This window comes from Crocodylus siamensis, chromosome 1 (genome assembly GCF_052110815.1).
Source record: "Crocodylus siamensis isolate JL-2025a chromosome 1, ASM5211081v1, whole genome shotgun sequence".
NCBI classification, from domain to species: Eukaryota; Metazoa; Chordata; order Crocodylia; family Crocodylidae; genus Crocodylus; species Crocodylus siamensis.
The window spans coordinates 281,593,279-281,610,655 of NC_143395.1; the positions used below are offsets into that span (position 1 = coordinate 281,593,279).

Consider the following 17,377-nt stretch of genomic DNA (forward strand, 5'->3'; position numbering starts at 1 on the left):
AGATGGCAGCAGGGGCACTGTTGAACAAGCTTTAGTTAAAGTGTCCCTGCTGCCATCTTGAAACACAGGACACTGAATACATGAGACGCCGCAGCATCTAATCAGAATGCTCCAGCAGACTCGATAGATTGAGTCTGCTCTGACACATCCTGTTTACAAATCACCAGAGCACCTGCAAAAGTCTCCAAAGTCTCTGTCTGGACCTAAACTAAGCCCCACCCACTGATTCTTATTTGGGTGCCCCAGAGACCAGAAATTACATGAGCAGAGGCTATTGGAGCGTGCAACCCAGGGCCCAGCTTGACAATTTAGCCACAAACAGGCCTTCATATCTAGCAGAAGAAATAGAACATCCAACTCTAGAAATGTTTCTGGGAGAGGGAGCAGTTTCAGCCTGAAACTCTTCCCCTCTCTTCGTGCCCCCCTGACACTGAGGTGATCCTGGTCTGAGGGAAGCACAGGGCGTAGGACTTGCTTTTGGTCTGCAGAGTGAGCAAGGAACAACACGGAGTTGGTCTTCCACTTGACTTCACCACCTTCATGATACATCTTTGCCACCCCTAGGTAGGAAGCAGCAGTGGCCAAGGGAAACCAACTGGGACCAGGAACCAGACTTGGGGACACAGCTTCCCCATGTCAGATTATCAGTCCCCAGGTTTTGCAGTCCCTACCACACTCCCTGGCTGTCCTTGCTGCTCAGCTGAGCAAAGCCAGAGGGAGGTGCTCCCACCATCTTTTCCCCATATCAGAGACTGCCTGGTTTGAGAAGGAGACAGGGAGCAATGGGGAAAATGACCCAGCCCATTCCCCAAACATAGTCCCCAGCTGAGGAACAGTCTGGGAGCAGCTGTTGCAGATCCCCTCTCTTCCTGGACCAGACCAAAAAGGCAGCATACAAGTTGCTTTGCAAACTATCTTGAAACCTTCCAGATTAAGAACTCAGGAGAAATTCAATTAATACTTTCATATTTCTCATTTGTACCAGAAGAATGGTGATTCTCCTAATAGAAATGTAATATGGCTTCTGTTTTAAGAGGGTGTAAGAGTAGTACAAAAAGGAAGCGAAGGGTCAGGGGGACTTGTCTACTGAAAGCTGCTCTGGGCTGCTACAGGTCATGTACCCAAACAGAAGCAAATGCGCTGTCCTAAGGTTGGGAGGAAGGCTGTATAGATCTCTAAAACCAGCTTGATTTATTTGAGAGAACTTCCCTAATGCAGACAAAACCATTTTTTCACCCATTTGATTCTATTATTGCGCCTAATCTTTTTCCCTCATGTGCTTTTTCTGGACTTTTAACTCAAGGACTTCTATTTTCACCACAATCAAACTGGACAGATTTATTTTCCTTTGTTGCCATCCACATTGTGATAAGTACTTCGTACCCATCTTAGCTTGCCTGGGAATCTAGGAGCAAACAAAGTATTTGCAAGCAATGCCTCCAAAAAAATTAAATAATATTTACCCGACTGATTTCTTAGGTGATGGTTTAATTAGTTACTGTCTATAAATTACTTTGAACAGAGAAAACACTATGTTATTAGTGCTTATTATTATAGCAAATTGGCTATTACCCTTTCCTCCACTTTTAAGGGTACTTGATCATTCTGGCTCGCGTGTACATGCACTTACCCACTGCGAGTGACAAGACACTGTCGGAGTCCAAGTTTCCGAAAGATGTCCACCACTGTCTCCATCGGTGTGTGGTCAGTGACGGTGAAAGGACTCAGGTTGAGAATGCGCCGTAGTTTCAGAGGATGAGGACTGTTGGGTGGGAGCTCTGGGGGATCTTCTGTGAAATGCACAATGGAATTGCTCACTACTCCATCCTGACGCTGTCGTGCATTCTCTGTATGACAAAGAAAGAAGGCAAAAGCTAAACCAAAGTCAGTAATAACTGGCACATCCCCTCTTTGCTCTTCACATGCCAAGGTGCTAGAATAAGGAAATACAGAACAATCTTTTGCATCCCATGGGACCACTGTTGTAATTGGATTAATATTATGATGCAAATGGAATTGGAGTCATTAACATGCCCCTTTTTATTCTGCTGGACTTTCTCTTTTCCAGTGTGTTATTTCTTGTGTTAGGGCAGACCTGTCCAAATGGAAGCCCATGTGGCCCATGGGCCCCTGCAGCCACTTCTCCTGCTGCTTCTCCCACTGAAGCCCACACAGTGGGGAGCCTTGTGCTGCTGGCTGTGTCCAGCAGGCAGGGGAGCCATGCACCACCATTGCTTCCTGGGAGCCACTGGCATTACCTGCACAGTTAGGGGCCATGTGCCACTAATGCACCCCAGGTGGCAGGGAGGTATTCTGCCCCTGCAGCATGTGCTCTGTAGGGTCTGGCCCCCAGCTATGCTAAAGTTAGACAGCCCTGTAGAGGGTATTGGTCATTGTTTGAAAATTCAAGATTTTGACACTATTAGATTTACCAAGCTACACAGTGCAACCCCAATGTACAAAATTCACTCAGGGCATCCAGGTAGGGGGGGCTCTGACATGGCAGAAATGTGGAACTTGTTGAATACTTAGTGAGCAGTGTCTAATGTGCACCTGATTCAGACTGACGTGGAAGGGAGGGAGTAGCCAGTGGGCCTAGACCACTATACAATAATGTGGCAATGAACAACCATTCAAAGAGTGTGTAGGAGACAAGGCTATTATAACTAAGCTGCCATTTGCCCTGCCCGTAAGATATGGAACAGATTCTGCTTGCCTCAAAACTCTTCATATGAAGCTTAGGCATCTAGGCTTAGTGTGGGAAAAGTGAGGGGAGATTGTATTCCTGCTTTTAAAACAGAGTAGCAATAGTAGGAAAAATGAATTCAAATACATTATGTATTTTACCATATTGCAATTCAAAATCTATTGCTGGCACCTTGATCCAACTACAAAGCGAAACTGGCAGCATGCTAGGCTTTTATGACTGTTCTGTGCCTTTCACTTTAATGTATGCCTTTAACAATTGTTGTTAGAGTAGAAACGACTGATCTTCTTCGTACTTTTCTCCTCACTGGCTGCTCACTTCCTGTTCAGCTACATGTGGTGCTAACAACATGAGAGATGAAATCCCAGGGATGATGATAGACACCACCTAAAACATATCTTATGGGTCTTTTTTTCATCCCAAATCTTAGAAAATGGTTAGAATGATCCCCTTTGATTGATTCAGGTTGCTTCTACTCTTGAGCAGTACAGCAGCTCATACTCGATGCAAATGTATATATTCTCAGAGCTCATTTCCATCAATCAAAGTGCAGAAACCTACTTCTTTGACTTGTAATATGCGGACAGTAATGATTTCCAACATATTCAGCTGCATTATTTTTCCTTTAAAGATCATTCTGTTGTAATATTGTTGAAAGCAGAACTTCTCTGGTTCAAATCTAATATCACTGTAGCATGTGACTTTCAACCATCTCACCCTACATATTACACATCCAACTGCAATTTACAGGAACAACGTTAACTTTGCCTTGTCTTGTTTTGATTTATTCATCTCATTTTCAAGAGTGGATGTGTCTGCACGGGTCTTTGTCATATTATGTCATGGTAACAAGTTTTGCATTCACCTAACTGAAGATGGTTTATCTGACCCAAATAAGAATTGTTCCTTATGTAAGGAAGTTTGAATAAACCAGCAAGTTGCTTACCCTCCTTGATCTACACTCAAAGCAAATAACACAGGGATTTCAGTTACCATTTCTTTAGAACCAGTACCTCCTGCTTGCGAGCTAGCTGTGACAACAGTATGAATGACATTGAATGACCAACGTCCTGATTTTCCACCTGGAAGTAAAATTTCTATCTAGATAAAGTGTTTCTGTAAATAACAGAGTAAGACTGAACCAAATTGAGTACTACCACAACAGTGGCAATATTTATACAGTTTAAAAGACTTGGGAAGTCAGAGAAGTGGTAAAATGGAATAATTGCACCTATTCTTGCAGTTAGTGCATATGCAAAGCAAACCTAACATAGCCTAAGCAGCAAAGCAACCTCAGTTCTAGTGACTCTACTAAAATGGAGAGATTTATAGGAAAAGACTCTCGTCTAGAAAGCAAATGAATTCCTTTAAATATGGAAATAAACCAAGTCGTAATCACATAAGCCTCAAACATCACCCTACCAGATCTAGGTTATTCTCAGATTGTACACTGACATATTCTCAGCAGCCAAAAAAAATGTACTGCACTAAAAAGACATGCTTCCAAAAGTAAAGGCAATCACATTTAAGACATATTACCTGGTCATGGCCAGGTAGTGTGATTACACTGATGTTGATAGTAAGAAAATGGGAATAGCCTCTTCACTTCTTTTGCAACCAGAAAAAAATCTGTTTCTTTCATAACTAGTATGATATCAGATATTATGTCCGTGGTGTGGAAAAGACCAGTCATGTATATGTGTTGTTTAGTTGGTTATAACTGAGGTGGCTAATGAGATCCTAAATGAGGGAATACATGGGGCCATGATTGAAAATGGCTTGAAATCCTTCAAAATACCCACTGCCCTAGAAGTCACATTTGTAGAATCCGTTTTTTAGCTAATTTGTTCATCTGCAGCCTTGGAGACTTCAAAAGAGATCACAAGCTAAAATGCTAGTACTGTACTGTGCAGGTGACCCACAGCTTTCTCTGTCCTTTGCATAATCATCCAGGTAACATTTCAACTTAAATCAGAATTTCGATATACAAAGAGACAAACCTTATGCATAGAGCAGCACCTAGAATCAGTGTAGTGTGAACATGAACCTGACAGCAAGTTTCTGATACAAATGGTGTGATGTGAGATCAACTGTGTGGTTTCCAAATAGCTGCATTTGCTCCCCATTGAGGTCATCATTCAGCAAAAGAGGAAAGGAAAGTATCACAATTAGACAAGTCCTGGGTATTTTAGGAAAGCGAAATCTCTGAAGAAAAGATTGATAAGAAACTCTTATTTGGTACATCTGCACTTTCCCAGGGCATTAGGATTTGTCTAGCTCAGGATGGCTCAACTTCTAGCCCACGAGTCAAATGTGACCAGCAGAGCCATCACATTGGGCCCATGGGTCTTCCTATGGATAAGGAAGTTTGGTGGCAGGGGAGTGGTAACCATTAATACAGCCACCTTCCCCTCTGCCAAAATCCCAGACTCCAAGCCCCATGTGCCCAGTTGGAGCCTGACTATGCACCATTCCCCTATGGGGCCAGGTCGTCACCCCCCACCCCTTTGATTCTGGATTAGAGCTGGGCCATACCCCTTCACCACTCAGGGGCCAGGCTAGGGCAAGGCTATGTCCCTTTCCACCCATGGGGCCAGGATGGGGCCAAGCTATGCCTCCTTACCCTGCAGGGCTGAGTTGGAGCCAGGTCATGTCCCCTCCACTCACAGCACTGGGTTAAGAAATTAAGTATAACTATTCAGGAGAAACCAGGTGGAAAAGTATGTCCCCTATGATGCTTATTGAATCAACTTTTTCATAATTAAAATACTGTAAGGGGATATCTAACAATGGGTTTGGAAATGCTAATGATCAATAAGAGAATGTAGGAAGGGTGACAACCCAGCGACTCTCCCCTGAAGTGGTGGGTAAGAGCCTCTGCTGCTCTACCGGTGAAACTGATTTGTTTGTCTACATGTAGGAGACTTTAGGGGCCTGAACGTTCTGCCTCCAATAAAGATTTGAATAACAAATCTCTGGGCAAGGCTCTGTTTTCTTGCCATTGGTGAGGGTGGGGGTTCTCATGTAATAATTCTTAATTGATTTTTAATTCTTGATTCTGCCTCAGACCTGTCAGGCACTCTTTTTCATGGAGCTGATCAGAAAGCATTTTTTTTTACTTATGGACAATTTGGGGATCAAAGTAAGCAATTTCCAGTGGGGAAATAGTTTGGCTCGCTTTGTGCCCTAAGCTATGGGGTGGGATACCATATCAAAGGCCTTCCTGAAGTCCAAGTATACGACATCCACCCCTCCTCCTGCGTCGAGGCGTTTTGTGACCTGGTCATAAAAAGAGACTAGATTGGTCAGGCACGATCTACCTGCCACGAACCCGTGCTGGTTTCCCCTCAGCATAATTTGTCCTGCCGGGCTCTCACAAATGTGAGCCTTGATGATTTTCTCAAAGATTTTGCCAAGGATGGAGGTGAGACTGACTGGCCTATAGTTACCCGGGTCCTCCTTCCTCCCCTTCTTGAAAATGGGAACCACATTGGCCCTTTTCCAGTCCTCCGGGACTTGACCCGTGCGCCACGAGCATTCAAATATTCCCGCCAGTGGCTCTGCAATGATGTCGGCCAGTGCCTTCAGTACCCTCGGATGGAGCACATCCGGGCCTGCCGACTTAAAGGCATCCAGTTCCTCCAAGTGACCCTGCACCACCTCAGGGTCCACGCATGGAAGTCTGGTGCCTTGCTGCTGCCTCCCTACACTCCCAGTGAGAGATTTGTCATGCCTCTCGCTTAGGAACACTGAGGCGAAGAACTCGTTGAGGAGTTCAGCCTTGTCCCCTCTGTCCGTCACCAATTGTTTCTGCCCATTTAGCAGGGGTCCTATTCCTCCCTGGGCCTTCCTTTTACTCCCTATATATCTAAAAAACAATTTCTTATTGTCTTTTACTTGGGTTGCCATCCTCAGCTCCATGGTAGCTTTGGCCTGTCTAACTGCCTCCCTACAAGCACGAGCAGAAGAGGTATATTCCTCTTTGGTGATCTCTCCCTGTTTCCACTTTTTATGTGCTCCCCTTTTGGCCCTTAGTCTGCCCTGGATTTCTCTGGTCAGCCAGGGAAGCCTCCTGGCCCCTTTCCCTCTTTTACCTCGCACGGGGATCGTCTCGCTTTGTGCGAGAAGGATAGCTTCCTTAAGGCACAGCCACCCTTCTTGGGCTCCCATCATTTCAAAACTACTACTCTGCAGTGCATCCTTCACTAATCGCCTGAGTTCGCTGAAATCAGCTTTCCTAAAGTCCAGCACGTTCACCCTACTGGTTACCTTACCCACTCGACGCCTTATGTTGAATTGTACTTTTAGGTGATCACTGTCCCCCAGATGGCTACCGATCTGTAGGTCCCCTACTATGTCATCCCCCGTTGCCAATACCAGATCCAGTAAGGCATTCCCCCTAGTGGGACCATGTACCTCCTGCGTCAGGTGGAGGTCCTGTACACAGGTTAGAAACCTGCGTGAGCGGTGGGACTTTGCTGTCTGTGTCTCCCAGCAGATGTCCGGGTAGTTTAGGTCCCCCATGACCACCGCCTCTTTAGCTTTTATGGTCTCTGAGAGTTGCCTCAGGAGCCCCAAATCTATTTCTTCCCCTTGATGTGGGGGTCTGTAGCAGACCCCTACCACCAATTCCTTTTCTCCTTGCCCCCCATGTAGCCTAACCCACAGTCCTTCTACTTCCTCATCCTTTGATTCTGTCTTGATGAGGGTTGATGTATATTGCTCCTTAACATAGAGCGCAACCCCTCCCCCACCTTTTCCCCACTCTGTCCTTTCTGTACAATCTATAGCCCTCAATATGTACCGCCCAGTCATGGGATGGATCCCACCAGGTTTCCGTCAGCCCCACTAAGTCGTAGTCATTTAGGGCAACCAGGAGCGCTAGTTCATCCTGCTTGTTCCCCATGCTCCTAGCATTAGTATATAGGCACTTGAGCCCTGTGACTGGTGCTTTTGCTACCCCCTCGCTCCAAGTCCTAAAGGGCTTTTTGTCTCTAACCTTCCCGTTCCTTACCTGTGCCGTATTGCTGTCCACCCCCTGTCTTTCACGTTCCCAAAGCTCTCTTTCTTCAGGCTGGGCTGTCCTTGTGGGTGCCACCTGGTTTGGTGGTCCACAGCCTCCCCCACCCTCATCTTCCCCTCCCCCCGACGAGCCTAGTTTAAAGCCCGCCGGAGGAGATCCGCCAACCTGGAAGAAAACACACGCTTACCTCTGAGGCCTCCACCCAGACCGAGCCCATGGGGGAGCTGATGTCCCCCTACCTCCCGGCCTGCGGGGGATCCCCAGCAGGGCCGGGGGGGGCAGAGATTGGGAGCCCCCACACCTGTCCGGCAGGTGCCCGGCTTAGGGCTCTGGAGGCACAGGTGAGGGAACTCCGGGAGGAGGTTAGCAGGCTGAGGGGAATCAGGGAGGCGGAGGAGGAAATTGACAGTTATTTCCTTTCCCTGCAGGACCAGGCACCCAAGGAAGAAGCAGCCCAGGGAAGGACCTCCACAGCAGAGTGGCAGACGGTCACAGCCAGGACCGGAGCGGCTCGCAGCGAGCAGGTACAAGCTTCTCCAGTCCGACTGGAGAACAGGTACAAGGCCTTGGCGACTCTGCAGGAGATGGAAAGGGAGGAGGAAACCCTTGGGCAGGAAGAAATGCCACATTCTTCACACTCCAAACAGATCAAGAGATCCGAGAGGACCCAGAAGAGGAGGAGACGCGTGCTCGTCATAGGCGATTCCATCCTGAGAGGTACGGAAGGGCCCATTTGTCGCCAGGACCCTTCAGCACGAGAGGTCTACTGCTTGCCTGGAGCTAAGATTCAGGATGTGACGGAGGTAATCCAGGCCAGGATCAAGCCCACCGATTACTACCCCATGGTCCTTGTCCATGTGGGTACTAATGATGCGGCCAGGAGAACCCCCGATCACCTGATGGCGGACTACCAGGCTCTGGGTGGCGTGCTGAGGGAATTTGGTGCACAGGTGGTATTCTCTTCCATCCTACCAGTGAACGGACGCGGAAGACGGCATGAGAACTGCATCCGAGAGACCAACTGGCGGCTTCGGAATTGGTGTCTCGAGGCAGGCTTCGGCTTCCTGGACAATGACCCACACATTACAACGAGGGACATGCTCAGCTGGGATGGGCTTCACCTGTCCCCCAAAGGTAAGCGTGTGTTTTTTGTTGTATAATGTCGTATACTTGGACTTCAGGAAGGCCTTTGATATGGTATCCCACCCCATACTGGTGAACAAGTTAAGGGGCTGTGACTTGGATTACTGCACAGTCCGGTGGGTGGAGAATTGGCTGGAGGGTCGCACCCAGAGAGTTGTGGTGGATGGGTCGGTTTCGACCTGGAAGAGTGTGGGCAGTGGGGTCCCGCAGGGCTCGGTGCTTGGACCGATACTCTTTAATGTCTTCATCAGCGACTTGGACGAGGGGGTGAAATGTACTCTGTCCAAGTTTGCAGATGACACTAAGCTATGGGGCGAAGTGGACACGCCGGAGGGCAGGGAGCAGCTGCAAGTAGACCTGGACAGGTTAGACAAGTGGGCAGAAAACAACAGAATGCAGTTCAACAAGGAGAAATGCAAAGTGCTGCATCTAGGGAGGAAAAATGTCCAGCACACCTACAGCCTAGGAAATGACCTGCTGGGTGGCACGGAAGTGGAAAGGGATCTTGGAGTCCTAGTGGACTCCAAGATGAACATGAGTCGGCAGTGTGACGAAACCATCAGAAAAGCCAATGGCACTTTATCGTGCATCAGCAGATGCATGACAAATAGGTCCAAGGAGGTGATACTTCCCCTCTATCGGGCGCTGGTCAGACCGCAGCTGGAGTACTGCGTGCAATTCTGGGCGCCGCACTTCAAGAAGGATGCGGATAACCTGGAGAGGGTCCAGAGAAGGGCCACTCGTATGGTTAAGGGCCTGCAGGCCAAGCCCTACGAGGAGAGATTAGAGAAACTGGACCTTTTCAGCCTCCGCAAGAGAAGGTTGAGAGGCGACCTGGTGGCTGCCTATAAGTTCGTCAGGGGGGCACAGAAGGGAATTGGTGAGTATTTATTCACCAAGGCGCCCCCGGGGGTTACAAGAAATAATGGCCACAAGCTAGAGGAGAGCAGATTTAGATTGGATATTAGGAGGAACTTCTTCACAGTTCGAGTGGCCAAGGTCTGGAACGGGCTCCCAAGGGAGGTGGTGCTCTCCCCTACCCTGGGGGTCTTCAAGAGAAGGCTGGATGTGTATCTAGCTGGGGTAATGTAGGCCCAGCACTCTTTCGTGCTTATGCAGGGGGTCGGACTCGATGATCTATTGAGGTCCCTTCCGACCCTAGCATCTATGAATCTATGAATCTATGAATCTATGAAAAAATGTTGGCAGCTTTACTTTTGATTAATTTCTTAATTAATGGTGCAGAATTAGACAGGACCACACATTCACCTCTCCCAGCATACAAAGCAGTCAGATTGCTTGTTCAGCAGCAGTTTCAAAAGGTTTTACTCCTGACATTTCAAACCCATTTTAGAGGATCCTTTTAAAATAATCATACAGCTTTTCTACTCACTGGCATGATTGCAAAATAAATGGAAAAGAATACCAAATCACAATGGCAGCTAGTGTAACACGCATTACATGGCTACACAGGCTAAGTACAGGCAGTCAAAAAACCTGAAGCTGAATTGATTCAGTCTTTACCAGTTAGTCTAAGCTGCATAAGCAAGTGAGCAGATATTTATTTTGATTCTGGAAATGCAGCCATATGCCTGCAGGGGCTCAGAACAGAAGCTGAGGGGTGCTAGAGCATGCCTCTGCTTGGCTGGAGCAGACAGCCTGGGCCAAGCCTAGCCTGCCCACCCTCTGAGGGAAGGTTTGTGGAAGAGGTGCAAAGTATCCAGGGACACTGGGGGACTGTGAGTTAACTTGAATCTGGAAGGCACTTGCCAATAAACCAATTTAACTTAAATCAATTAAGTCTGATACTGCATCCATCCAGGTTTATCTGAAACCTGTTTTGGCCATTTTGAAAGTGGTTTATGTGCACTTAACTTTTGTTCTGTTACAGATGTGAACTGGTTTCTGATTATTTATACCAATTTGTGTGTAATGTCTGTCCCTAGCTACAAAGTGCAAGAAAGCCACAGAAAAGGCTCTGTGTATCCTAGACTTGTACTAAGGTTCTGTAAGAGAGTACAGAAGACATTTTTTAAATATTTAGAAAGAAAACAATAAGATGCAAACTTTAGGCATATTATAATGTATATAGAATTATTAAACTCACAGCAGTAAAATGATGTCCAAATGAGATACAGAGTTTTTCCCTCCCTAATACTTTATATTTTTGGTATCACAGCAATGATAATAGCTTTTCTGGGAGGGGGAAGTGTGGGAATCAAATGACTGAAGGATACTTATTAACAATCAATTTAATTTTAAGGTCTAATCATTTAGGCAATATCCCTTTAAGTACAGAAGAACATTTGAAAAAAAAGCATTTGTCTTTCAGATCATGTGTGCTATCAAGTTTTATTCTAGCTTTGGAAAAAGTACTTGTACATAGGAATGAATGCCAATTATCAAAATAGCTCATATTTTCTATTTACAGATTCTTTTTTTCCTAAAGAGCTCAAGAACTTCCCCTGCTCCATTCTTTTGAGTGCACAGGGTCTACAGGGTCACAGCCTCTGCAAGATTTAAATAGACCTATTTAAAGGGTAATCTCATTTCAAGATTTCGATACGTTGCGATTTGGTTTAATTCCAAATTGAAATGAAATGAAATCCAAAAACATCAGCATCCCTGAGAAAGGGAAAGCCTTTGTGTCCAACTCCTGCAAAGTTTTCCTGGCTTGTCTCCACTGCTGCTATACACCTGGGAAGCCTTGATGGTCCTGAATTGGGAGCAAACTACCAAGGTAACTGGACCAGACCTATGGAACATGGAACACCTGAGGACTCAGGCTACTGAGGAGATGGTAGCTTGGAAGCCAGAACTCACATTATCCCTATCAGGCAGGGTCCTGAAAATCTGGGCACCTGGAAACCTGTGCTTCAGAGGAACCAGGCAGCAAACTTACCTTAAAACAAGAGAGGTTTCCATTAGACCTCTGCCTGCTACATCAGAACCATCCCTTCTAAAAGTGTAGACTTTGATGAATCAGCATTTTCTGATAGACAAGCTTTCTGCTGGAAAGTTTCTAACCAGCATTGAATGCTTCCAACTAAAAATAAATGTGACCTGATGTGATAACAGAAACTAATGCACCATGGCACCAATGCCTTGCATGTAGTAGCTAGGCTCACAGCTACCTCTGGACTCCCACTACAGAAGTCACTAGATACTTTATATAGCTGGAGAGTAGAGATTCTGTTAGTCAGGTTCTGATTTAATTTACACCATCCTGATACTGGTTCAACTCCATCAAATGATCCCAGGTTCATACCAGTGTAACGAAGTGCAAAATCAGGCCCTGGAGATCTGCCAACAGGTATGTTGTAACAGAGAAGCTACTAAGCATGTTTCTACATAAGGACTCATATAGCATTCCTCATCCTGGGAGGAAAAGTTTGGTTTGACTTTTTATTTAGCCATTGCTAAGGGTTACATAACTTCACTAACCTCCTGTTCATTCCCATTCAAATATGTATTGCATCAATACTGATACATTTTACTCACTTATTGCCAGAATCAATTCTCGTCTCTGTGCAAATCCAATGAGGCGCTCTGAGTCTTTTGAAACCACCACTGGGAAGCCATTGTAATCAGTCTCTTTGATTAATGTCTCCACATCCTCCACTGTCATGCTATCCTGTGTCAAAACAGAGAGGGCAGGCTCACCACGCCGAGGCCTCATGACATCTGTTGCCAGTGTTCGGTGTGTGAACTCATCTTTAACATCCAGAAATGGGTAACCATTCAGGTGGATATGTGCCTCATAGATCCCTTCCTTTCCAAATGCATCTGCTACCCACTTGCTGGTTACAGCGGCAGCCATTAGAGGAACAATGTATTCCAGACCTCCAGTTAACTCAAACATAATCACCACCAGGGAGACGGTCATTCTTGTAACTCCACCTGCCAAAAGAAAGATCATTCAGGCTCCCCCTCAAAAATAAGTCACATTTTGGTGTTTTAGTCTCTTGTATTCATAAGGGTATAAAATGATCCAACCCCTTCCCTTTACAGTGTAAGTAATGTTGTCTTTTTCACTTGCTGGAATTTCATCTGCTGGAATTTTGATTAGAAATGGCTTCCAATAGGAATGCTCAGCCCAAACTCTCTTAGTATTAGAAAGGCAGGTAATAAATACTTGGAGATCATTTGAATTAAATAGTCTAACACACCATCAGAGCATGCAAGCCTAAACTCCTAACTCATACAAGCGTAACTAGGAGAGGACCAGAGGGGACCCAGCCTTAGATTCTAACTTAGAGGGGTAAACAGAATGATGCCAACCCTTCATTTTGGCTGCGGCATAAACAGCCCTTCATTGCCCAGTTAGAGCAACTAGACTGGAGCAGCCTGTATTACCTGACCAAAAAGGTGGGCTTAAGCAGCCTGCACTGCCTGACTATACAAGTCAGGCAGATTCATAGATTGTAAGGGGATGGAAGGAACCTTGCAAGATTGTCGGGCCCAGCACCCCTGCACTAGGCAGCAAAGACAACTAAAATCAGGTGACCCCAGCAAGGTGACTGTCCCATCTCCTCTTGAAGATTTTCAGGGTAGGCAATTGCACTACCTCTGGAAGAAGCTTATTCCACAGTCTGGACATCCTGTGTGAAGAAGTTTTTTCTAGTGTTAAGCCTGAAATGGTCTTCTAAGAGTCTGTGACCATTACTCCTGGTTTTCCTCAAGGGTGCCTTGGTGAACACTTGTTCGCTGAGCCCTTGATGTAATTCCCCTGATGTAGTGGTAAGCTGCTACCAGTCTCTCTCAGCCTTCTCTATTTTAGGCTGAAGAGTCCCAAGTCCCTCAGCCTTTCCTCATATGGCTTGCCTTGCAAGGCTCTGATCATATGGGTGGCTCTTCTCTGGACTCTCTCAAGCTTTTCCATATCCTTGTTGAAGTACGGTGCTGAGAACTGGATGCAGTACTCCAGCTGTGGTCTCACCAATGCTAAATAAAGTGGAAGAATCACTTCCTTGGTTTTGCTTGAGAGGCATCGGTTGATACATGCCAGATGATTGTTTGCCCCGCTGGCTACAGCATTGCACTGATGGCTCATATTTATACTATGGTCTATTATTACCCCTAGGTCCCTTTCAGTCATGGTGATAGTCCGTTTGGCACCACTGAGCCTGTAAGTATCTTGGGGATTGTTCATCCCCAGATTGAGCACTTTACACTTCTCAATGTTGAACTTCATCTGGTTCCAATCTGCCCAACTTGCCAGCTTGTCTAGGTCCACCTGTATCTGCGGCCTATCTTCAAGCATGACCAAGCATGATAACTTGGTGTCATCCACAAACTTGATACAGCCCTGCACCATGTGGCCAAAGAAGCTGGGCAGATAAAACCTGAACCACCTAGCTGGAGGAGCGGGGTACAGGAACCTGGGGCGGATAAGACAGCCCTCCCTATCCCCACTGCTTCGGGGGCAAGGAATTTTTTCCCGGGGTGCAAAAGTAATTAATTATACTTCTGATACAAAAGGTTCTACACATAAACTACTTATCCTTTCTTTTTTTTCTAAACTGGAGATAACATGCAAACACAGATGCTATTTATTTCATTATTAACTTTTTCACTAATGTACAATGGTCAACAGGCATGTTTGCTAATTTGAAAATAAAATGTTTAAAATGAATATCAAGAAAATGGAAAACTCAAACAAATTATGTTAATGTAGTTGAAGTGCATTATGATACATTATGATAATGTAGTTCTTTCCTTGTATGACCTATGCAACTTGGCTGTCATCATGTAAGTGGCTTCCACAAAAGACATTTGTGAAGCTTTGTGTAACTTAGCTATGAATCCCTGTATAAGAAAATCAGTCCTACTTATGCCATCTTTCATTCTAGTCTCTTTGGCTTCCTATGCATGTGCTCCAATGCATTCTAATTAGAATGTGTCAGAGCTAGAACTCTGCAACGTTGCCACAGCATCAGATATGTTTAAAAATGGCTATGGGACTCTAACTAAACCTCATCAAAAGAGGTTTAGATAAAACATCCTGTGGCCATTTTTAAATGCACTGGGGCTCAATACATGTGACACAGTGGCATTTCAATTAGAGTGACTGCCCGGAAACCACTCTAATTAAAATGCCCCTCCCTTCACCCCCAACACACACAAACACCTCCAAGCACATGTTTAGGCAGTTTTTGTGGTCATTTTATAAGTAATTTGCTTCCTGATTCAATTTATGATATAAAATAAAAATAATGTTGTAACCACAGTTTATTAACAACTGTGTAGGTTTCTCTGTATTGTTAAGTGATGTTGCTGCATCAGCTCAAAAGATAATTGTAAGGATTTGCTACTTTAAGCCTCAAAATACTTCACCATTTTAAGGACGAAAAAATATATCATTAAAAGCTGCTTTTTATATATTGGTACAGATACGGCAATGTAGCTATAGGGTGCTGACAGGTGGGCAGCTCCCCATTATAACTCATAGTACTTCACAGAAAGTGCCATGAGTTACAGCAACCCCCCCACCCCAACCCAAAAGACATTCGCTCCACTTTGGAGTCATCCAGCAGAGAGTGGCTACATGTCTGCAGCCTCTCTTCCTTTGCCCTGCCCCTCCCCTCCCAGCCTGGGACCTGTCTTCAGGGTGGGAGAGGAGAGAAGGCAAGCACATGAGGTGGGGGTGAATTGAAGCCCCCCCCCAGTCACCACCAAGTGCAGGCTGGGCAAACCCCAGACTGGAGCTTCCTTCCCTGCCTTCTTCCCACTCCTGTCCTGAAGATAGCACCATGGGGGGTGGAGGCTGGGATGATGCAGCCCAGCCCTGCTTGCATGCAGGGGAAAACAGAAGTTAATGACAGTGCTCTGCTTTGGAACACCTTCATCTGAACACTTACTAAATGTGGATTAATGCCTTCATGCAATCAGACACTTTTGAAGTGCTCTGAAGCCGTGCACTTTTGTCAGGGCATGGCTGTAGAACACTTTCAGGGGGCCAATAGTGCAACAAATATCACTTCTGTCAGCACCCATAGTTGTTACCTGGTAGTTGGTGGCATTATAAAAAAAAGAAAATGACTGCTTGCTAATGGATGAACAAGTAAAGAGTTTTTGATTATTGATACTGAAGAAAAATGTTTCCACTCTAAAATTAAATCTATTAGAAGATGACATATGCTTATTGACCAGTTCTGATATTAGCATCCTTTGTTCCTGATGTCACATAATATCTTAATTGGCTATAGGAAACAAACTGGAATTTTCAGGCTTGTGCTCTGAGCTCAGTTTTCATTTCAGTGCATTAATCCTAATTCATACATCTTTCTGTCACAAGTCTAAATATCAAATAGAAGTAGAATTTGTAGGAGATACAGGACATGAAAGACTTGAAAAGCGAAATAATGTGATCAGGGTTGATGTTCACACATTTCCATCAAAGTGAGCAATGTTTTTGGGATGGATTCAAATTCTGTTTTTATTATGACCTTCTCCCTAAGATGTTAAAATTAGGATTCTTTTTGGCCAGTTTATTAGAGAGTACTAAGTGTGAATAGGCATGGAAAACTAACTACCTTCTCTCCTGCAGAACATCTGTTAAAGTATTTTCATATACCCGGTCACGTGATTTTTTCCCCCTAGGATTGTCAGCACAGAACCTACCAAGAGCATGAAATTCTATTAACAATTTTAAAAAGCTAACAAGATGTCTGGATGTCAGCTTTTTTACTGCATAAAACAAAGTCTACCACATGCTATACCTAGGCATGCCGCAGCTCCCACCATAGCATAAAGTCCTGGAGTGACACAATCTGCTCCTGGCCTGCACCAATTCCTGAAGATGATCCAGTCATGATGGTGATAGGCCACCTGCTCCACTCCAATTCCAACCATTCTTCCAGCCATAGCTCCTACCGCCATACTAGGAATGAAAAGGCCTGAAGGGATCTAGAATGAAATACAGTAAAAATTTGACAAAAAATGTCTCAGCTGTGTACTGGGGTTCCTTGCTGGAGACAGTACTATACACCACAATTTCCTCAAGCCATGTTGCCATTGGTCTGAGCTAGCCCTCAATAAAAACTACTAAATATTTTTTCCCCTCTAAGTTTTGCTTTTTAGAATGAAATTATAAAGAAATAAAATACATTAAAAGGCATGTACTGATAAAATATTACAGATAAGCTTTTGGTTTTTTTCAAAATGCTGCCCATGTTTGTAGCTTCATAAACTTTTAATTGTATTAAACAGTAAACTCAAAGTTATGATTCTCCTAACAAGTGTAACTTAACTATACTGTATTATTTCAAAACCTGAATTTAATAGTATAGACATAAAAACAAGATGCCAATTATTTCTAAGTGAACTAAGGTACAGTGGCAACAGAGATCTCATTTATAAAGCTGCATGAGGACAACTGAAAGTTACAATTTGAATTTTGCAACATGAATTAACCATATTTTTCTTCAGTGAAGAAATCAAACAAATCTACAAGATGCACCAAAGACCCTATCCCTGTAACATTAGCATTGTAACCAATGCAA

General features: G+C 44.9%; 1 protein-coding gene across 1 annotated transcript in view; it reads right to left on the minus strand.

Moving 5' to 3' along the window:
* The window catches only part of CLCN4 (Cl-/H+ antiporter 4), a 62,521-nt gene that overhangs the window by 5,373 nt on the left and 39,771 nt on the right, over positions 1-17,377 (minus strand). Inside the window, exons 9-11 of the mRNA XM_090063934.1 lie at positions 16,595-16,781; positions 12,375-12,773; positions 1,631-1,847 (exon numbers count right to left, since the gene is read on the minus strand). Of these exons, the coding sequence (XP_089920060.1) occupies positions 1,631-1,847; positions 12,375-12,773; positions 16,595-16,781 (803 nt within the window). The remainder of the gene's footprint in view (positions 1-1,630; positions 1,848-12,374; positions 12,774-16,594; positions 16,782-17,377) is intronic.